The sequence below is a fragment of the Mesoplodon densirostris genome, chromosome 2 (assembly GCF_025265405.1).
Source record: "Mesoplodon densirostris isolate mMesDen1 chromosome 2, mMesDen1 primary haplotype, whole genome shotgun sequence".
Classification (NCBI taxonomy): Eukaryota; Metazoa; Chordata; class Mammalia; order Artiodactyla; family Ziphiidae; genus Mesoplodon; species Mesoplodon densirostris.
Genome location: NC_082662.1, coordinates 89902101 through 89926306, shown reverse-complemented (window position 1 = coordinate 89926306; position 24206 = coordinate 89902101). Strand labels below are relative to the sequence as shown.

Below are 24206 nucleotides of genomic sequence, written 5' to 3'. Positions count from 1 at the left end.
ACTTCCAAGGAAGAGAACATATACGTGTTTTCTATTCATGTAGACTTCATGAAGATTTATGATAAGCTTAGATATTCTGTGCTATTTTCCCTGAGAAACAATCTCCAAAGGACTAAACAAAATGCTTGTTTCATTATCACTTAAAAGTAAATGAAAAGTTAATATTAAGAATGAAATTTTCCAATTTAAGTACTATTTCGGAGAAATAAGAATATGCATTTCACAGACACCGAGAAATTTTTTCAGTTTCTTGTACAACATCACGAAGACAAGGTATTTTTAAAACACCCTTCAAAGCATAAAAAAAAAAAAAAACTGAGAAGCAAACATTAAATGATTTATATGTAAATGCCTGTATAAAAAAATCAGTTGATCTCCCTTTTGTTCATATAAACGTCCTTTTAAAGAATATTACCCATGTGTGGTCTTTTGTTTTGCTTTGTCTTCTCTTCATGTGAATGAGTGAAAATAGGAAGTGCCTCTCCTCATGCAAATGGGCTCTGAAAGCCATTTCCAAAGGAAGAATTCAGCCTGCCTCTCTGCTTCCCCCACCACTCCATTTTGGAGCAGATTAATACTATGCCATAAAGATAAAAAGAAAGTGGCATCCTTGAAAGTCAGGGATTAGAGTCTGTTATTTCCACTTTCAGGAAGAGGGGGGAAAGGAGTTGGAACAGAAACGTATGTAGTAAGATTAGAGACAGAATTATGGTTCTAGAACAGAATGACTACAGACACAATAGGACCAGTGTTTTGGGAGAAGGCCTTAAAAACAGAGGAAAATGAAATTAGAAAGAAATTTAGAAAAGATATCATATATGTTTAGAGAGAAAGGTGTGGAAGACAGTATCCGATGCCCATAAAGTCAGGATTTGTTTTACCATCAAGTTGTTTACTCAAAATCCATGAAGCCAGTGTGGAAGAAAAGAATGACTGCATCCTGGAATATCCTGAATGATATGGGGAAAATTAGGGATGCTGTGCTGTAAATATTTCCCTAGTTTGCTTCCTGTGCCATTGAGAGGCATTGCAGCAGCTATGGAGGCCCTGTAGAGACCCAGGACTTCAGGCAGTCTTTGTGGAAGGAGTTGGCATTTGTTTCTTTCACTTCTCAAGCCTCAAGAAAGAAAGCATTGACCCAGAATCCCCCAGAAAGCATCCTTAATTGCATACTGAGAATTTATTACTGGAAATGAGGGAGTCAGAGAAGAAGGAACACGATGATGAGGCCAAGGTCATTGTCTCCAGGACATGTAACAGTGTCAGCAAAGGGATCAATGTGAGATCAGCGATGCTGGCAGGGAGAGCCACAGTTAGACTTGCTTTCCTAGCCACTTAGTAAAACACCCTAGGGAAGAAAGACTTCTGGGTATATAAAAAGCAAATTATTTAAATGCTTAAATATCAACATAGCCTTTTCAGCAGAATCATGAGCATTTGTACAGTATCTTATGTATTTTATTTCAAATACTATATCAATTACAATAAATTTCTGTATTACATTCCAACTAGGAGAAATGCTTTCTGGTCTACTAGATTTAAAGCATATATTCTTTCTGCTCTTGTCAAATGACTGGATGATGTAGATTTCTTATAAGTCATTTAGAGGAATGACCAGCAAATGCTGTTATTCTGAGATAATGCACTTTAAATATGTTTTTATTAGTTTGAGTCTCAGCTACTTCCAAGTACATCATTAATGTTCCAATCACCCCAGAGTTATTGAAGCTCAAATAACTCATTTATTTATGAAGTATTTTAAGATCTTTTAAGTATGATAAAGTTCTAGGGAAAATTAAGTTCCAGTTTTATCTTCTGAGAATATTTTATATAATTTATTTATAATGTAGATAGCATGTTATGATTATTTAATATAGGGGAATTTTTTAAATAAATAAATAAATTTATTTATTTATTTTTGGCTGTGTTAGATCTTCATTGCTCCTCACTAGCTTTCTCTAGTTGCTGAGAGTGGGGGCTACTCTTCTCTGTGGTGTGCCAGCTTCTCATTGTGGTGGCTTCTCCATAGCTATATAAAAGTATAGGTCTGTGCAGAGACTTTTCTAAAACTGCTGCTGTACTGAACCAGAATAGACCAATTCATTAGGGAATCTTATAAAAACTCCATTCATATACAGCTCTTTATTTAAGAACCACTTCCTCTGTCATTCATGAGCATGATAAAAGTAAAGTAAGATTTCCTACTGTTAGAAATAAATGTTAATGCTGAAACATGTTTCTTGTCCTTTAGGTAGATTCTGGGGGTATAAGAGATGGTGTAAAAGCTAGGCCAGTGTTATTTATTAATGAATTTATTGAAAAGTGTGTTATTCACAATGTGTATGTTAGCAAACTAAAAACAATTATGTTTCTAATTCAATTTCAGTAGGTTAAGGCATTTCTTTATGTCATATATTTTAAAATACAAGTGCTTGTTCTGAATCTAAAGTATTTTATTTTGTGTGTGGGGCAGGGGGCAGGAATGTGAGTTGTGCCCTCTTCACTGTACAGTTGTGGATGCCCAGTGCTCAGAATCAATAAAAAGTGCTAACCTGGTAAAAAGTGAGAGCAACATGCACTTTTGAGAAGAAAGTTTGTTTGCTATAGAATTGTTTCTTCCTCAGTTTCCCAGACTTCAGATATGACATGAACACATGAAAAATACGTTAATGAGGAAACATATCAGAATTTTTTTGGTTTACTTTTAACCCAATTATTACATAAATGTGGTCATTCTTCCTCTTCTGGGGCTGACAAACACAATTTGGGGGCAATTCTTACCGTAATTGCAGGTCCGGCGAAAGCCAAGCTAAGCAGCATGAGGAATGGAATTGCCTCCTGTGTGGGTTCAATGTATGGCATGCTAAGACTCCGGTCATAGCAGCTGAATCCAGAGTGCACAGGTTTGAAGACATCCGTGAGTTCCAGGAAATACAGACTAACCACCGATGATGCCAATATAGGCAACTGAGAATGAAGGACATAGGAGATCAATTTATTCTTATACACAGGTCATACATAGAATCAGTACATCTTGAAATAAGAAACATGTATTTCTGCCTTTCACCGCTCCTCTCTGATCTCAGAATTAAAATTGTTCATACTTACTATTGCTTCTGCCTTCAAAATAAAGCTCCAATTCATCCACCTCTGTCACCAGCCTGCTCTGAACCCATGTCATGCCTCCCCTTTGCTCTTGGATCACCTCTTAAATGCTGTTTCATTTTCATGCTTACCCTCCCCACCCCAACTATCCATTTTCTACCCAGCATTCCAAATATTCTGAAAATGTTTTAGGTCATAACACTCCCCATTTTAACTACTCCAGTGGTTCCCATTCTACTTGAATAAAATCCAAATGTCACACCATGGAATGCAAGTTTCTGCATGATCTGGCTCTTGCTTCAGTTTCTTACATCTTTTTATACCATATTTATACTATTCCCCAGGTCCCTACTCACTACAATCCAATGGGACTTCACTTTTGTTTTAATTGAGAAATAATTGACATATATCAACCTAAAACATTATATTAGTTTCAGGTGTACAACATAATGATTCAATATTTATATATATTGCAAAATGATCGCCACAATTAGTTTAGTCAACATCCATCACTACACATAGTTACAATTTTTTTTTCTTATGATGAATACTTTTAAGATCACTCTCTTAGCAACCTTCAAATATAAATACAATATTATTACCTATAGTCCCCATACTGTACATTACATCCCCAGGACTGATTTGTTTTATAACTGAACGTCTGTAACTTTTGACCCCCTTTACCCATTTTCCCCACTGCCCATTCCCCACCTCTGGCAACCACCAGTCTGTTCTCTGTAGCTATGAATTCGGTTTTTTACTGCTGTTGTTGTTTTAGATTCCACATATAAATGAGAACATCCAGTATTTGTCTTTCTCTGGCTGCCTTATTTCACTTAGCATAATGCTCTAAAAGTCCATCCATGTTGTCCTAAATGGCAATATTTCCTTCTTTTTGAGGGCTGGATAATATTCCATTGTATATATGTACCATATTTTCCTTACCTATTCATCCATTGATGGACATTTAGGTTGCATCCATGTCTTGGCTACTGTAAACAATACTATAGAGAACATAGTGGGGGCATACATCTTTCCCAGTTGGTGTTTTAGTTTTCTTCAGATAAATACCCAGAAGGGGAATTGCTGGATCATATGGTAGTCCTATTTCTAATATTTTTAGGAACCTTCATACTGTTTTCCATAATGGTTGCAGCAGTTGACATTACCAAACAGTGCACAATGGTTCTCTTTTCACCACATCCTTGTCAACACTTGTTATTTCTTGTCTTTTTGATGATAGCCCTCCTAACAGGTGTGAGGTGGTATCTCATTGTGGTTTTAATTTACATTTCTTCATGATTAGTGATGTTGAGCATCTTTTCATATACCTATTGGCCATCCATATGTGTTCTTTGGAAAATTGTCTATTAAGAGCATCTGCCCATTTTATAATCAAATTGCTTGTTTTGTTAGTTTGTTTTTGTTTTTTTGGGTTTTGGTTATTTGTTTTGCTATTAAGTTGTATGAGTTCCTTATAAATACTTTGGACATTAACCCCTTATAAGGTATATGATTTATAGTATTTTGTCCCTTTTGGTAGGCTACCTTTTCATTTTTTGATGGTTTCCTTTGCTGTGCAGAAGCTTTTTAGTTTGATATAGTCCTATGGTCTTCACTCTTTTTCTGTAACAGTCAAATTCATTTCTACCTAGGGGTTTTTGCATTTGCTGTTTCTTCTTCCTTTTGTGCTGTCCCCCAGCTCTGTGTCTGACTGGCCTCTCCTCATCTTTTAATGATGACTTCCTGTACTGTCCAAGGTAGTCATTGATCCATCTTTCCCTCTAAACCCTTATCATCTTGCTTGATTTCTTCATAACTGAAATTGTCTTGTCAATTGAATACTTCACTTATTTATTTTTCTTCTCCCCCCGTCTCTCACTGAAATACATGCTCCATGAAGTAAGAGTCTGCCAGTGTTATATATTGTTGGGTCCCCAAGGCATAGCATTGTTCCTGGAACATGGCAGGCATGCAATACATCATTTAACAATTTAATGAAGCAATAATACTTGTTGATAAATGACTAACTGAATAAACAAGTAAATATTAATTCATTACCATAGCTAGACAAGATTTACCAGATTTAGCAAATGAAAATACAGGTCACTCAATAAGATTAGAATTTCAGGTAAGTAATAAATCATTTTTAGTGTTGGTGTGCCCCATGCAATATTTGGGAGATACTTATGCTAAAAATTATTTGTTGTTAATCTGAAATTCTAATTTCACTGGACATCCTCTAGTTTGTCTGCTAAACCTAAACTAGGCACAATTTACTTTTTAGACTTTGTTTTATGGATTCAGTTATTCATTCCTTCAACCTACAGTGTGCCAGGTACTATGTGGGCCCTTACTATAATATGGCAAACAAGACATGGCCTTGGTCATCAAGGATCGTAAGCTTAGTGAGACACCTGCTCTTGGCTAGAGAAAAAATACTGCAAATATATTGTTGATGCAAGTCCTTCCAGAATCTGAAGATGCAGATTTCTGTAACACTGAAAAAATTATCTAGTTTAAGACTTTGTTGCTTGTGGAGGATACAATATTTATTTAACAAAACAGAGCAAATTTTGATAAAAATATTATTGACCATCCATGATTTCTGTTCATTTGGTTTAAAAAATAAACAAATTTACAAGGCAGCATTATGTCTTCTATTCCCAAGAGGTTTTTTTTTGAGGTGAGAATTAGGTCTATTGGAAAAATTAATAATGTATGAAGATTAATCTGGCACTTTCTGTTTTTCAGATGGATGCTTTCCAATAAAGAGAGCAAAAAGCATGTCAAAACACATTTTTCTTATTAGAATCCATTATCATTTGACCACTCTGAATATCTGGTCATTCCTCCTCACCACTTCCCTCTCCTGTAAGGAATGGTAGCTTCCAGTCTTGACCAATAAGTCAATACTTCATGGTTCATGTGAACAATTCATATTTTCCATTTAAATCCACTTAAATATATTTTAGTTTTAATTTAACAAATACTTGAAATAGCACTTAATGTGCCAGACAATTTTCTGTTTTAGAAATTTCAATTAATTTTATTCATTGATATTAACTCATTTAACTAAAAACTTTCTATTACAACATAAGTGCTACTATTAACCACACTTTGCAGGTAGATAAGCCCAGTCTCCTCTAGCAAGTGGCAGAAGTTGGATTTTGAAGCCATGAATTGTAACCTCTACCCTTCCAAAAATGGGAGTAGAGTTTTAGGGTAATGAAATACAATTAGCATCAAAGAATGGGGGTACAGTGTAGCCTACAGTTCTGTTTGATGAAGAGTTTCTATCTGCAAATCTGTAGTTAAAAATATGTATCACTTAGCATAAACTTTATCTTGAAAATATGGTTTCAATAAGTTTAGATTAAATTTCTCTCCTTTAATTTGAATGTTAAATATTTAACCAGATTTGATGATCTACCTTCTTTCCTTGATGCCATTAGTTCATATTTTAGGTCTTCTACATAAGACATCACCCAGATAACAAATGATAACCTCATTTTTAAATGTTCATGCCCTAGTAAAGTGAGTTTGATGTCTTCTATAGAAAGGTGAACAAAACTTTATCAATTTGGTAAATCTAAAAATTAAGTAAATCTTCCCTATTAAGGACATTCTTCACCATTGAATTTTGTCAATTACTTCAGAATCTGCTCAAATGTGCCAGTGAAGTTATTACATAGCCATGGAATTAATGTGCTATTCTGTGTGTGTGTGTGTGTGTGTGTGTGTGTGTGTGTGTGTGTGTGTGTAAGTGGGGAGAGACACTCAGAATTCTACATACTGTAGTGAATCCAGTGGGGCCATATGGTTTTCAAGTCACCTAGGAGGTTCTTTGAAAATAAGCTCTTCTGTTCACTACCACTGTGACCTTGGAAATGGTTTTCTTAAACCTGTTTTCTTATCTATGAAACAGGTACATTGTTAGTACCCATCATCACAGGCAGTTTAAAGGATTAAATGAAGTATTACAAGTCATATTCAACAATACCTGGAGTGAAGACTAGTTTGTAAATGTTAGTTTTATTGGTGCTGTTATAACTATTAACAATAATATACTCATCAAATGTCACCTTGTTCACTTGCCTTACTTGGTGATCCATTCTGAGAGTAATTTCCTCTTTCTTAATTCCCCAGTACTTCTTTTTACAAAATTTCTATACACTGTTCTTTATTATAGTTATCTGGTATAGATTAGTTATAGCTTTTGTCCTGCTTCACAAACGAAAATCTCCTTAAGATAGAGACCTAAGCTTACTTGTTTTAATATTTAAACTAGTAATATATATCATAGTGTCTTTCAAATATATATGCATACATATAATAAATTAACATATGAAAAAAATATGTTCTTCATTAATATTATGTATTTTAGTCCTTTCAGACATCAGACTTCTTGAAACTGCCAATTTTTCCAGTTTTTTATCCATGTATTTTTCTATCCATATATTAATATTTTTTATAGTTCTATTGAAACATGTTTCAAGACCTTCTTCTGTCTTCAAAATAAGAATCATATTTTTCTTCCCTTTTGACATTTGTTTCTCTGACTTTTATTAAAAAAGTATCTTTTATTCTTTGTCTTTTACATCAATTTTGGTGTTTAAGAAAGAGGGATTTGAACAAAATGTTTATAATATTTGAGGAAAAAGTAATTTTAGACATTGTTTTCCTATACTGTATTTTACTACTGGTCAGTGTGATGGATTAAATGACAATGTTTGCTTCGAACATCCTTGTCTTTCAAAGGTATCTTTTACCTTTTGAGGTACTCCACAACAACCTTCTTCTTTTTTTTTTTTGCGGTATGCGGGCCTCTCACTGCCGTGGCCTCTCCCGTTGTGGAGCACAGGCTCCGGACGCGCAGGCCCAGCGGCCATGGCCCACGGGCCCAGCCACTCCGCGGCACGCGGGATCCTCCCGGACCGGGGCACGAACCCACGTCCCCTGCATCGGCAGGCGGACTCTCCACCACTGTGCCACCAGGGAAGCCCAACAACCTTCTTTTGAATGTAAGAAATTTAACAGACGGTGTGTGCTAGCTTTGGCATAGATATAGAATTGATATATATGTAATAAAATCATCTTTTGATTGCATTTAAAATGAGATTTAAAAAGAGATTTTAAAAGGTCTATATAATCAGGCATTAGGAATTTTATTCTCTAGTTATGTTGTAGCCAAGAAAAAAGTGTGAACGATGCTACTTTTATGCAGCAATACAGAGAAGGGAAATTATCTGAAGATTAGGAAAACAGGTTTCAAAAAGAAAAGATTTACTCTTATAATTGTCTTCTGCTAAGGAACTTGTGAGTAAAAATAATAGAGCAATTTTTAAAGAGAAAAGTATAACCGTTTTAGAGAACAGGGCAAATGAAATGTGTTTCAAAAGATGACATTTGCTAGATAATATTGATTTTTCTGATGCCAGTTTGAAAAAGACATATAAGGTATATATCAATGTTAGTGAAACATTTTATGGACTCTATCATGACATTTTATCTAAGTCATATAGCTTACTTGCTTTTAGCATATTGATAATAACAAACTTTTACTTCTCATTCAGGTAGTTCACTTGCTCTTAGCCTATAGACATGCCAATTTCATTCTTTTCCTTTTTCATAACCATGGTAAATTCAGAGTGCTCTGAGATACTCATAAACTGGTGGGATCATAGTCACAGAGGGTCAATTACTATATATGATATCTATGGCTCATTTACTTATTCAATCAACAAATATCTATTGAAACCTACTAGTTCTAGGAGTTGTTCTACATCCTGGGAATACAGCTATGATAAAACTCCAAGTCCTTAATCTGAGGAAGATTTCATTCTTGCTGAAGAAGGCAGATAAAAAATTAAAAATTGTAATACTAGAAAGAACATATATTATAAAGATGATAAAACAGGGGGCTGTGGTAACTGAGTGCATGGATTGCTATTTTAGATCAAGGAAGGCCTACTTAACAGGAATCATTTAAACAAAGACTTGAGTGCGCAAGAATGAACTAGCCATATAAAAACCAGGTAAGAGGCATAGTCAAAAGGGAGCAGTGATTGGGCTTCCCTGGTGGCGCAGTGGTTGAGAATGTAACTGCCAATGCAGGGGACACGGGTTCGAGCCCTGGTCGAGGAAGATCCCACATGCCGCGGAGCAACTGGGCCCGTGAGCCACAACTACTGAGCCTGCGTGTCTGGAGCTTGTGCTCCGCAACAAGAGAGGCCCTGACAGTGACAGGCCCGCACACCGTGATGAAGAGTGGTCCCTGCTTGCTGCAGCTAGAGAAAGCCCACGCACAGAAACGAAGACCCAACACAGCCAAAAATAAATTAATAAATAAAAAATTTAAAGTGACATGTCATAAAAAAAAAAAAGGGAGCAGTGATATAAGATGAAGTCAGAGAGATGGATTTGGGACCAGACTTTGCAGAGAATTGAAGGCTATGGCAGAATTAGTGTTTTATTCATTCAAAGTATGTTTGGAAGTAACTTTGGAGAGTTGAAGCAGAGGTGCAGTAAGACTTGAAATATATTTTACAAAGATCACTCTGGCAGTTGGGTTGAGAATGATTGTGATGGGTCAAAGATAGAAGCAGGGTAAAAATTAGAAGCCTCTTCAAAACCCAACAAATACTTATCTAGTGCCTGGTATGTGCTAGGCACTGCCCTAAGGGTGAGGAATATAATGGTAAACAAAAGAAAGCTCCCTGCACTCTGGAGTTTACCTGCTAGTGGATACTTGGTAATTGCAGTAATCCAGGCAAGAGATGATGGCAGGTTTTACTAGGATGTAGAGAAATTTCCAGATTCTGGATATAACTTTGGAGAGAAAAAGACCAGACTTCTTGATGAGTTGGATATTGAAGAAAAACCAGTAAAGGTTGATTTCAAGGATTTGGGGCTTGAGCATTTGGGCTGGGGGTGTCATTTACTGGGATGGGGAAGGCTGGGAGAAGCTTGAGTAGGAGGAATCTAAGGTTTTGTTTTGGAAATAGGAAAACTGAGATGCCTCTTAGTTACCAAAATGTCAAAAAGAGAGTAAGATACCAATCTTGGGCTAAAGAGAGTCCAAGGCTGCAGGTTGAGAGGCATTGATACATGATGACTTAAATAACATCATTGATGTATGATGATTTAAATAATATCATCTTTACTTTTGAAGAACAACACTTGCACAGGAAACTTCAAAGTTAAATTAACTTGGTTTTGATATGACTAATGTCACAAGAACCAAAGAATATAATTGTGTATCTTCATACTACTCATATGCAAGAGATAACCTAAGAGAAAAAGAATGTTTTTTATATTAATAACAAATTTTAAATGGGAGGCTTGGAATCAATTCTGATAAGTATACCCAAGTCATATAAAATGTGAACTTTAAAACATAAATACATTATATACAAATGAAATTAAAACAGGAAGAAATATTAGCAGATCAAAGTAATTTTATTAAAGCTGGTGGCTGATAAGCATGTTGTCATAGGTCAACACACACAGTGATGATAGAATTTTCCATTTCCTACAGTACAATCTTTAATGACATTCCTTAGCATTTGTGCCTTGTAGCTAATACAGATCAATGTTTCCTTTAAACATGGACAATAATAATAATTAATAATATAGGGCTTTGTGGTTTATAAAACTACTTCAGCATAATTGTAGCATATTTAGGTTAACTATATAGATTATAAAAAGCACACTAACACTTGTAGGGTCATTAAGAGTAGGTCAGAATGAGTCTATTACATTATTCAAGGTCTAAAAATCTAGTTTTCACAAATAGAATGGATGTGGCTTATATGACATGCATAGATACCAAGTAAAACAGGGCAGTGTAATTGAGGAAAATCAATGCTGGTCTCAAAACCAGCAAAACCCAGTTTCTCCCCTCATTTATTCCACTAGCTTCTGGGATTTGGAGCAATTCACTTAACCTTCCTGGGTCTTACTTGTCATCAGTGAAATGAGGGGCTTTTTACATTGCCATTTAGTTCTAGAATTCTCCATGTGCTGTCATGATGTAAAAAACATTCCTCACATTTCTTTGACAGTCTCACTACCATATATAATGTATTAGATTTTTTACCACTGTTCTCTCTACAATTTGTTTCATCTTCCACAATGCTTCCAGGCTAGTTTTTCTAGAATTCACATCTAATCATGCCTTTAATAGTGCCCCACTAATTACAAAATAAAGTACAAATTTCCTAGAATGACCTTTTGTATTCTGCATGATCTTTTGTATTATAGCCTCCATCTGCCTTTCTTGTTTAATTTTGCTCTTTACCTACTCTCCACTCTTTCAACCCATGAACACCTATGTTCCCATTACATTGATGTTCCAAACAGACATGTTCTAGTCTCTGCTCTACATTAAATTTTCACATTTGTTTCCCATAAAAACTGTCCTCATAAAAGGTAAGATCACATAATTTTTTCTCCCTGAAACCTTCCCCATGCTCTCCACTCAGAACTGAAGATTCTGCCTCATGGACTCCATATATATCTTTATTGTAAGACCTGTTAGTCTGCCTTGAATTGTAGTTATCTGTATATTACCAGCCCTTCCCTTAAGATCTGATACTGCAAAGTGAGGCCTTTGTAATTCACACAGTGCTTTGAAAATTTGGGGTGTCCAGAAAATATTTGCTGAATTTAATTGAAAGAAATCAGGACATTACTATTAAATAAACAGAAAACATGGACAATTTCTTAATAATACATAGAAAGTGTTGAGGACTTAGGTGCCAGAGACAGTGCTAAGTTATATAATAGATTGCTGCATTCAATCTACACCTTATAAATTGTCTATTGCTATCCATAATTTACACATGAGAAAACTGAGACAGAGATAGGTCACATAAATTGGCCAGTGGTCAGAAAGCTGGTGAGTGAGAGCACCCAGATTCCTACCCAGGTGCCTAAGTCCAGGAAACATGTTCTAAACTGCTTTGCTCACGGGTCTCAAAATGGTTTCCCTCTCGACATTGCCACAATGGTTGCAATTCCCAAATGGGAAGAGGGCTTGCAGAGGGTGCGCATGGTTTGAAAAAAGTCTCCCTTGCTCTTAACTCTTAAATACTCTTATTAAACAGTTTCTCTGAGGACTTCCTATCACTCAAATGTGAAAATTGCTTCTTTTGTGCAAATCTAATATCTATCCTTTCTAGAGGTCGTTTCACTTTGTTACTGAAAGAATTTATTGAACACCTCCTCTTACATAAAAAGAAAAGAACATTTATTGACTTTTTATTTAGACATTTCCCCATAAATTATCTAATTTAATACTCACAACCTCTCTGGGAATTTTAAGATACATTTTAACATGAAGACCCTGCTCCATATAAGGTAAACAGCATGCCTGGCTTATAGCAATTGGAACATGATCTGTTAAATTCCTGGAAGCATGAGTCCCACTACACCCTGCTGCGACTTTGGTACATTTCACCATTGCCATCTGGCACTAGTCTGGTGCTTTTCAGGAAAAAGTAGCCCCAGGCTTCAATGGAAATGCCAATTTAAAGGACAGAAGTGAGAGATAGCCATGTGTACAAGGGGTTTGATGGCACCAAGAGCGAAGGGGTGGCAGGCACTCTCAAACCATGTTCTTAATTTTATGGTATTCCAAGGTCTTGAATGTTCTTTCCTGTGCAGTTTTCTCCAATGTCACTTTAATTTTTTTGGTAATATCTCAAGAAACTTTAATTATATCTTGGATGTGGTCTGCTTTCATCTTCACTTCTGTTTTCCCTAGTGAATGACTTCTAATATAAAATATCAAGAATTGGGCACATTTCAAGCTCCAGATGCTTTCCTGTCGTGTTTCCTCTGGATCACTTTCTCTAACTGCACAGAGGTGGCCCGATGAATGCCTCTGTCATAGCAACTGTCATATGGAATGACAGTTGCTCCTTCACCTTTCTCTCATATTCAATGAAAAGACCCCTGGGAACAGGGAAATTGTCTCTTTCACTTCTCTATCCCCAGGGCCTTATATTAGGCAGGACCTGACATACTGGGTACCCTCAATGTACCAGATTAATGCATGTATGGATGATGATTTGAACAGAACTGTTTACACAGTTCTCATAGTGTGGTTAACATGATGAAAGAAAAATCCCCAAGTTAAAAGATCCTTGCTTACTTCCACCATAGAAAATGCTCCTACTGTGAATTTCTAGAATTCTAATAATTTTTTTAACATTAAAGAACACAAAAAGCTCAAATTGAGTCCTCCAAATAGCAATAGTAATTAATAGGGAAGAGAGAACAGATCTAACATATATGTTAGGTTTAATGGGAAAAATGTGTTCTATGTCTTTATGCCCAAATATAAATTACATCGTTACAGCTCTAAAAAGACTAATTACAATCACTCAATGATCTAACAGTAAAGTTTAAAATAATGGCATGTGGCTGTTTTATTACCTGAATATTGATCTATCATTAAGCTTGGAGTAGTAAGCTCTGCCGTCACCAGCTTTAACCTCAGGTCCTGATTTGCATAATTAGACACAAGTATTGTATTGCCTTGGAAAGCATTTTGCTGATGCAGGGGACGTGGGTTCGTGCCCCGGTCCGGGAGGATCCCACATGCTGTGGAGCGGCTGGGCCCGTGAGCCACGGCCACTGAGCCTGCGTGTCCGGAGCCTGTGCTCCGCAACAGGAGAGGCCACAACAGTGAGAGGCCTGCGTATCACACACACACACACACACACACACACAAAGTAATTGCTTTGAAATCTTTCCTTACAGCTGTAATTTCTTTACCCTTAGAACATATACCTGTCTTTTAAGAACATGGGTATGAATCACAATTTAATGCTACTAATATTTGCCAGGTACCATTTAAAGTTCATACTTTTACATTTCTGAACTCATCCAATCTCCACAATACCCCTTCGATAAAGGTACTCTTATTATCCCCATCGTACAGAAGAAGCAACTGAAACATGGAAAAATTACATGGTTTGTGAAAGATCATACAGTTTATTAGCTAGATTATAAACTCAAGAAATCTAGCAGCTGAGTTCACATTTGTAGTCATTATACCTACTACCTCTTGCTAAAAATTTTTAACACTGACCTTACCTTCCCCAAGACATTGAGAAATAGCAGAAAATAGTATAATGTACATTTTCTTTATATACTGTGAATGTCACCTGACAACTTTCACTATTTTCACTATTAGTGGGATTACTTTATTTATATAGAAAAAGCAAATATATTTTGACCTGAACAGTCTTATAAAAGAATACATAGTACCTCTGGGGTCCAACATATATTTCTTAATACCAAACAAAATAGGAGTTAAGAAAAAAAAATATTGTCATTGTAATAATGTCAGAGAAATGAAATTAACCAAAAATTCTGTATTTGAGATATGGAATAAGATAAACAAATTTATGATTTTTAGATCTAATGTGATAATCTTATATGCACATAAATTAGTCAATTAAAGACATCAATATTTTTAAATTACTTTTTTTGAGTTGTTTACTAAATTCAGGTATCAAGTTTATCCTTAAACCATTTTATTTAAGCACTATAAAGGTTTATATTTTCTCTTATGTAATAATTAATTTATCTAACAAACATTTATTGAGTGTGTACTATGTGCCTGATATATTTCATTTGATCCATAAATTATCCAGAGAAGGATTTCTAATCTACTTTCAGAGATGAGAATTTAACAATGTATCATGAATCACTCTCTTTTTCCAAGCTTGTCTCCTACATAGTTAGATCATACTTAAATGCAATTATGAGCCCACCTTCAAGATTAATGCTTTTCCAAGGCTGCTTAAGACCTTATTTACTTGAATGTATCTGTGAAAGGGATTGACGAATATAAGACATATTGAAGAGGGGCTCTTAATGTGGGACATTAAGAACTTTTATTTTCCAACATCTTAAAGCTGTGATTAAATTAAGTATAATTGTACTATGTTTCATTGTGAGATGCATCAAAAAGTCATGAACAAATATATAAAACAAATACAATATAATATGGGATACAACTATATCTGACAAAGAAGCACATTTTTTACTAAAAAAAATGTTATCATTTGTTCCACATAGCCACAAAAAAAAAAAGGTCTTTGCTGGCATGTATACGTTATATAACTAAGATAATTTTCTATGAAAATTAAAACTAGAAGTCCTTTGTTTAAATGATGCCTCTCTTTGAAAAGGCATCTCAAAATCCTTTGAATGATGCCTCAAATCTCAACTAATCTATAGGTATGCTCTAGATCATAAAATGAGCATTATTAAGAAATGAGCCTCACAGACCTCGGAGATTGATTTAACCTTCATCACCACTTATTATATAGATAAAAATGTCTCCACTATTTAAGAAAAGTTAAGGAAAAATTTATAACTATCAGTCGCGTTTTACTCCATCCATTCAGACAAACTTTATTGAAATCCTACTATAGATTAGGAAGTATGCCAGTAATGATTCCATATTATTTCCATTAATTTAACCAAAAGGTACATAATAAGAAATAAATAAATATTTATTCAATGACTAAATGAATTTTCATGGAAGTACAATCAGAATACACCCTGGTATTTTACTTTGGCACCCCTTTTTGGAGTGTATTTAATATAAGATTCTTCTCTTTTAGACTATCCATGAAGGCTCAGTTTCTGAAGCATGATTAGAACTTTATTAAATGGCAATGTTACCACTAAGGCAATCCTACAGCACAGGCTTTGGTGAGGACATTAAGTTGTAGACAATATATCCACACATATTTCCATGATTCTCACTCCCCAACCACAGTCCACTAAATGTACTGATACCTTGTTTTCCTTTTCCTGAACACACATTGATTTTAAATACCTGTATTTCCCCTTCTCTTTAATTTATACCTCAGTGGTCTAATGTCGGTTTTAGAAGAATGTATGGAAGCCATCTTATGATAGCAAATAAGAAAGCAATTATCCTCCTTTATGTTGATTAACGTAAATGTTTTTTGATTAAAAACAACCAAACAGTGATGGACCTAAGAGGCAATTGATTCAGTGCCTAATTACTGAAAGGGAAAACAACTCAACACTAATTGTGTCAAAATTAGCATTTCTGTCCTAGGCTTTCACATTCCAAAATCCACTTCACTCTGAGGAAATGACTCTATTCCATAGTAATCTGGAAGTACATGTCTCAGCTAATTAATTCTAGAAGAAACCAAAGAAAGCTGAGAGATTCATAATTAGACATTTCACAGTTTAAATACAAACATTTTTCTCCTTGTGGCCCACAGGGGAGAAGAGCACTGCTTGGGTTTTAGGCAAGTTCTTGGACCTTCATGAGTCTCAGTTACTTAATTTGTAAAACAGAGTTAATATCTACTCCTCAGGATCAAATGGATCAATGTATATGAAGAAATTACATTAAACTGTAAAAGAAAATTCAGTTATTTTGTTACTGATGTTGTAAATTGTACCTACACTCCTTCCAACGTTTCCACTTTCCTTTACTGTCTGTCAGAGACCTCATGTCCAGAGAAGTAATTATGAAATTATAGGTAGACAGTCGGGCAGTGAGAAAGAAAAATATCACTTCCAATTTTATGATTTTTAGCCATAACCATGCTTTTCAAAGAGCCTAAAAATTTAGAAAAGCAGAAGATCCATTTGTAATTGCTTTAACATGCTTAATGCAATGTGGTATTATGAAATACATAAAAGTACTTAGATGGAACTTTCAAAGAGCCGGCACAATTTGTTCACGTGTAGGATTAGAATGACCTGTATTGTGTTATAATCCAGGGGGAAACCCTCTAATGTAAGGAATTCTACAAATAGTATAATTAGAAACGAGCACTAGAAGTTGGGAGACAGGCTCTACTCTTGTCTGATATTAACCATAGTGTGTTTTTAGGTAACTCAGTTAACCTTTTCAAGCCACAGTTTTCTCATTTGTGATAGGAGAATCAAACCAATGTTGTGATAGGAGAATCAAACCAAATGTCCTGGGAGTACATGATTTTATTAGACAATTCTGTAATAAGACATTTCCTCACTTTTTGTTGTTGTTGTTGAGCGCTTGCATGAGAAATAGCCTGTGAGGTATACACATACTGGGAGAAAATCCTTGTGATAATATTTGTAACACATTCCTAAAGTAAACAGTAACAACTGTGCCCTAAATGCTTTTTATTTAACAAGCTAACTTAAGACAACTCAAATGCCTAAAGGAATCTCCATGGCTTGCTCACAGCTGCCCATTACCCTCGCATGCCCTTCACTCCTATCTTCTATTTTTCTCATGCTTTTTCTCCTAATCCTCCTTGGCCTGGCCTCTCTCTGTTTCTGTTCTCTTAGGAATTCTTTCCTCCATGCTCTATCATTCTCATAGACATACACAGTCTACTTTTCTAAATTTTCTTTCAGTTCCAACTCTTCACTCTCACTCTACCCAGAGCTCCGTGTTCAGTCTTCCTCTGTGGAAGCCTCATGGGTACCATTTGTGTTTTCCCAAAGGAAGCAGCTTTTTATTTTTATTTATTTTTATTTTTTAATTTTTTTGTGGTACACGGGCCTCTCACTGTTGTGGCCTCTTCCGTTGCGGAGCACAGGCTCCGGACGCCCAGGCTCAGCAGCCATGGCTCATGGGCCCGGCTGCTCCACGGCATGTGGGATCTTCCCGGACCGGGGCACGAACCTGTGTCCCCTGCATCGGCAGGCGGACTCTCAACCACTGCGCCACCAGGGAAGCCCAGAAGCAGCTTTTTAGGTAGACAGTCATTGTGCCATCTACACACCATATTAGAATTAATTCAGTTACTCTAGGTGAGAGATAGCATTAACAAAGCCAAGTTCAGTAGCTGAATGAAGAGAAAATATTCCACAACTCAGACAGAAAGAACCTCAACAGGCATCTTCCACATACATGCCTTCAGATACCACAAAGCTAGCCAAGTCACAGCAGAGACAGGTCTCCCCATCCCACTCCCTCATTAAGTTTAGCATTATCATTAGAGTCATGTGTGAGGTGGAGTGGGGGTAATGGTAATGCAGGAGGAGATGGAGATGGACAAGCACCCAAATCGTGGCTCCTTCACTTAATTGCTGTGTCCCCAGAAAGATATTTAGCTCTTTGAGTTACAATTTGCTGATTTAAAAAAAAATAAGGGTAGGGCTTCCCTGGTGGCGCAGTGGTTGAGAGTCCGCCTGCCGATGCAGGGGACACGGGTTCGTGCCCCGGTCCGAGAAGATCCCACATGCCGCGGAGCAGCTGGGCCCGTGAGCCATGGCCGCTGAGCCTGCGCGTCCGGAGCCTGTGCTCCACAATGGGAGAGGCCACAGCAGTGAGAGGCCCACGTACCACAAGGAAAAAAATAAAAAAAAATAAATAAAAATATAAGGATAATAATGCCTTCTCGATATTACCTTAATACAAATAATCCAGTTCTCAGGATTAAAGATAATGTATACAGGGTCTGTCATATAAAGGAGGCTTGAAATTGACTATTCCTTGTTTTTACTGTTATCATTATTATTAATATCCCTTTGAGATTGGTAGAAGGCACCCATTTTTTCCTACTAGAGGAAAGTAGGGCAAAGATTACTATGAGTGATTTGTCCATGAAGACACAGTAAGGTAGTGGGGGAGCCTAGGAATAGTATAGAATTCCCTAACGGGGGGTTCTATGTTCAATACTTGGTCTCGGTATTTGTGGAAATGTCCTCATTTAGTCTCTGTGAAACTTAGGGCTCTATTATCATCTGAACTTCATTTTTGTTTTTCACCAAAGGACTTTGCACATCGTGACCCTAAAAGAGGAGGAAAGATTTGTCAGCTCATCTCTGTTGGTGGGTTTGGACTACTTCTTTGAGTGGACTATCTATGTCATCTAGAAAAGGGAAAAAACCTACAGCTACTATTTTGGTATGTGCAATGCAGAAATGTTGTCATTTTGTGCTTCCTACTGATGCTAAAGTTTATGTAAAAGGAAATCAGCTAGCTATATTTCCCAGCAAGATCATATGAGTTATATAATTTTCACATAGATCTTGAGCTAAAACAGAAATCTTGTGAATTATTGTTTGCTACAATTAAGATACAGTGGACACTTTCCAGTGGGAAAAAAGTAAAAAACATATTAAGGTGTGTCAAGACACAATAATGTCTAGGCATGACGTTCAGACTGAACTAACCAGGTTATCTTTGCTCAAACAAAGGCTTTTTGAACTTCTTCAGGCAGGATGGTAACAGAGAAATGATGGCTTTTACTCCTGAACACAATGTCTAGTTTACTGACCCTAAACTGTAGTAATTAACCTGCATGAACAAAATCCTGAAACATATCCATTGTTAAGTACAATATTCAAATTAGTGAAAACTCTCTGTATAATTTCAAGTCTGTCGTGTTTAAAATATTTTGAATCTGTAATACTTCAGGTACGGTTATTTTACACTCAGTGGAGAGAGGCTATTCCTACTCCCTCTGGGTTTGTGCACGCCTGTGTGTGTGTGCGTGTGCGTGTGCGTGTATGTGTATGAAAAACAAGAAATTTCAAACTATCTGCATCTATAGCTTTATAAAAATACTTTGCATATAGGTCAAACACTGCTCTTTTACCTCCATAAAGTAAACATTAGATTAGTAATAAAAATGTATGCCATAAAGCAGAATGTTTAAATGAGAAGAATCTTTTTCCTATTTATTTATTAAGAACTTGTATCTTTTTGGTTTAAAGGGTAATTTATCATTTGTTTGTATTACATACTGAGTTAATGTGAACCCATATCTTGAAACAGGATGACTAATGAGAATGAAATCGTGAGTTTGAGCACAGGTGGGACCATTGTAACGCTTGGCGTAAAGGAAATTCATTAGGCACACAGACAACCAGCCTTCTCACGTATAATATTGGGTTAGTAAGCTGAAAGACCTTTTGCTATTTCTAGGTGTGCTGCCGGGTGCAATTGCACTGTAAATGATACAGCCATCACTTGGAGAGTGCTTTGGAACTTTAAAGGCAAGAGAAACCTTTTCTTCAGTGGAATGTTCCTTTTAACTTGTTTTCTGTTCAACCTGATAAAGCTTTGGATATGCTTGTTTGAGAGTTCCTTTCATAATTTGACTTTTCTTTTCCCACATCGAACAATGCAAAACTGAATTGTCAAACTTGTTCATAAAGTGAGGTACCATCTTGGAAATCACAGTGTGTTCAAATCACTATGTAATATTGATATTTTTAATTACTATCAACCATAAACCCCTTTATCAGCATAAACAATTGGCAGCATAAACCAAAGATGTAAGAAAAAATTAGTTCTATCCATTAACTTAATGTTTGTTTAACATCGAGTTTGGTGGTCAGCTGGGACATGATTACTTGATTTTAGTGACTGAACACCTTGGCCTATATATAGGATACAATCTCTATACCCTGACACCATGCAAAAGAAACTGATACATCCTGAGTGCCTACTCTAGCTCAGGTATGATATATGGTATCTTTCGTGCTTTAACCTCATAATATAGTCTGAGATATATGGTTATTATAATTTCTATTATATATGAATATATATATTTATATTACTTCATATAATTTCTATTACATATGTAGAAACTGAGGATGAGAGAAGTAACTTGGCCAGAATTATCCAAGTAGTATGTGGCATAGGGGATATATGAACCGGGTCAATCTGTCTGTAAGGCCCAGGTTTTTCTGCCTTACTTCAGTCTAACTTGATTTTAGCCTCCTCTGGTTGGAATGAAAGTTGCTCCTCAGTTTCCCAGTTAGTTTCTTCATATTTCATGTCTATCATGAATAGCAATTTGAAACAGCCTGAACTACTTGAAGAAAGGCAAAGTTTAAACTCTCCATGGTGTCACTGACTTGAGATCCACAGACTGTTTTCTTTTCTAAACTTTCTTTAGAGCATCTTCTGTTACAGAGAAACTTTATTTGGGATGGTAGAAAGATGTGTTAGGCTTTTCCTGTATTATTTCTGACTTTGGTAATATGTTAAGAAAGGCCTTTCTCACTGTAAAATCTAAAAATATACTTCTGTGTTATTATTATTATTTAGTTGGTTTTTTTTTTTTTTTTTTTTTTTTTTTTGCGGTACGCGGGCCTCTCACTGTTGTGGCCTCTCCCATTGCGGAGCACAGGCTCTGGACGCGCAGGTCCAGCGGCCATGGCTCACGGGCCCAGCCGCTCCGCGGCATGTGGGATCTTCCTGGACCAGGGCACGAACCCGTGTCCCCTGCATCGGCAGGCGGACTCTCAACCACTGCGCCACCAGGGAAGCCCTATTATTTAGTTTTTTAACTGTTTCTTAAAAATCTAAATCATTGGTCTGTCCAGAATTTATTTTCGTATGGTATATGGTAGGAACCTAACTTAATTCTTAGGTCCTATTTTCTCCTCAAATTCTGGTCCTTTTTGCCTCTTTTTGTTCCTTAAATTATTGAAATATGTTCTTTGTGCTGATATGTGATGAAAGATTCACTCATGTTTCACTTTTCCATTTTAATTACAAAGGTCTGGGGAAACTATGTTGGAAGCAAAGTGCCATTACTCTAGAGCACTTTACTGACATGTTAATTCATGCTATATTTATTCATCCTCCAAAGCAGCTACAAAGCTCATTCTCACTGGCCTCAAAATGAGTCATTCCAAAGGAGTTCAGTAGTGCATTCTGTCAATCCCTTAAATAATTGGTGTACTAATGTCTTCCCCCATTTTCTGGAGGCTCTTTAGAGGTTCATCATGCATTTAAATTTCAGAGAGATCATTTGCAATCCAATTTCGTGGCTCTCCCTTTGAAATCTGTTACCCTCAAGACATAATGTCATAAATGCGTGTTGAAACTCCATGAACTGTCCCCAAGTAATTGTTCTATAACTTGCCCTGCTAAGGAATTTGTAGAGGGTATCTGAATGGGTCAAAGTGAAGGTAATGATTTTGGGCTATTTCCACTCATGGAAAAGAATTAACATTTGTGAGATGTTTGTTCCTACAGACACATTTCAAATGCATTATGAGGCATTTTTACTTTTAAAATTTTAGATTAAAAGATAATGTACTCCTGTTAAAGGTACCTCAAAAGTGCACACATAGATTCTTTTAAGGCAAATCCTTAATTCTCTGGTTTGCGTCCTCTTTCATGAAAGTATTTTCCTCAAAGCCATACAGCTGCAATCCAAATGTGGTCAGCTTCTAGCTGACCTCAGGTCCTCCGTCCTGGAGGCAGAAGCCAGCAATTAACTGATGTCTCCTAGACAGATGTAATAGATCCAGACGTGAATGAAAGTGCTTTTGGACAAAACCACAGTGGATTAGCAATGCGACAAGTGGCCTGACAGGATTTAACTTCAAGGCAGGGATCCTATCTCGCTATTCCTTTACCCCTTTCAACATGGAATCTTCTGTGCCCACATTTTTTTTCTCGATAAAACTCTTCATTAACTTTCAACAAAATTATCTAAACCATGGCTTCAAAATCCCTTGTGAAAAGAGGAAGGGCAAAAATAAATGAATCAATTAATTACTTTAAATAAACAGGTCAATTTTTTTCCTTCTTTTCTATGGGTCATGGATGAAGGAGTCACCCATCATTTCTCTGAGACTTATGCAAATCACGTACATCTTTCTTAACACTGAAACCATTTTTAAAATTTGCAAGACCTAAGAGAAACTTACACGTATACTGCTATCTATAAAAACAATCTGACAATGTCTATTCTCCCAAGTTTCAAGACAGTGACTATCCCTCAACACAGATAAGCCTCACAATCATCAAATACAGAATCTACTATCTGTACCTGGAAGTGCTAAACCTCCATATTTGGCTGAAAAGACAGCCAAAGAAGGATATTTATAAATTACCATCAGTCTTATAATTCTCTATGCAATCCAGGCTCTAATTGTACAGAATAGTTTTATGCTTAAAACCATATGATTTCACTAAACCTATCCAATACATCTCTTCTCTACCTATGATTTAATAAACCTCTTGCTTAAAAATGTCTTCCTAATGCAACGGACCACAGTGCTTGGAATCACTGTACCTGTCAATCTTTATAACCCTCCCATAATTTTTTCCTTCTTAAATGCTGCATTTTGGTAAGTTAGTGGTTCATTTATGAATACATCTGCATGTTAACTGCTTATCTGTAATACTGCTCAGCACAGAAAAATGCACACGTACAAATCATGTAAAATCAGATGATGTCACTTATTTTAAAAATATTACATATACATACATATACATATGCATACATATACATATATTTGTGTATATGCAGATAATTTTTGTTAACCATGGAAAAGGGCCAACCAATTGATGCCTAGAGATGTGGACCCAATTTTAGAAGCTGATGTGAGCACCATAGTAATTTTAATAGGGATAGGGATTTTGGTTTTGTTTTTTGTGTAATAAAGCAATCAATATTCCTAATCCTATGTAAACACCCCCAGCCCCCATACACCCCGGGCATGGCTGTGTGTATTTGAATTCTTATAGAAAGCTCACAGAGTTCTAGGTACGTAGTCGCAGGGTGAGGACACAAATCCCGAAATATCGGTATCATGGCCCCTCTGGGCCACTGACGACGCTGTGCACCCAGGCGGTCCAGGAGGGCCAGGGAACTAGCCCCACACTCACTCACACAGGTATCTCCCGGCTGCAGGCCACCTAGCAGTGGCATCGCTAGTGTTAATCACCCCTGGCTGGCGGGCACTCACAGGCACACTCGGGGAAGCTCCCGAGAAACCTGGGGGAAGGGGGAGCGTGGGGCATTTAGGGGCAGCAGCGCGCACCCAGGCACGGGTTCCGCGCCTCCAACACCGTCCGGGACCCGAACTGGCTCCGGAGCCACCCGGAGGATCTGCATTATGCCAAGGCGCTGAACCAACTCACCTCCACGAAATAAAAGCAGGGCAGGAGGGTCACGCTGTCCTTGATCACTTTGCCCTTTGGCCTCTCCTTCGCCGACATCCCTGCCGCCTGCCCGGGTCTGCGTTTTCCCCGGGGCGAGGTGTGCACAGCGCAGCCGAGGCGAGATGCCTCCTCCACCCGCAAGCGCCCGGCGCCGCTGATGTCACATTCCCCGCGG

At 36.8% G+C, this 24206-nt stretch overlaps 1 protein-coding gene across 2 annotated transcripts in view; it reads right to left on the bottom strand.

Moving 5' to 3' along the window:
* The window catches only part of PLPPR4 (phospholipid phosphatase related 4), a 37189-nt gene extending 13086 nt beyond the window's left edge, over positions 1-24103 (bottom strand). The window contains exons 1-2 of one of the 2 annotated variants that reach the window (XM_060085654.1): positions 24011-24103; positions 2782-2967 (exon numbers count right to left, since the gene is read on the bottom strand). In XM_060085654.1, coding sequence (XP_059941637.1) covers positions 2782-2967; positions 24011-24088 — 264 coding nt within the window. In that variant the 5' untranslated portion in view covers positions 24089-24103. The remainder of the gene's footprint in view (positions 1-2781; positions 2968-24010) is intronic. The other variant, XM_060085644.1, reaches the window with a different exon arrangement.
* Positions 24104-24206: the final 103 nt, after the last annotated feature.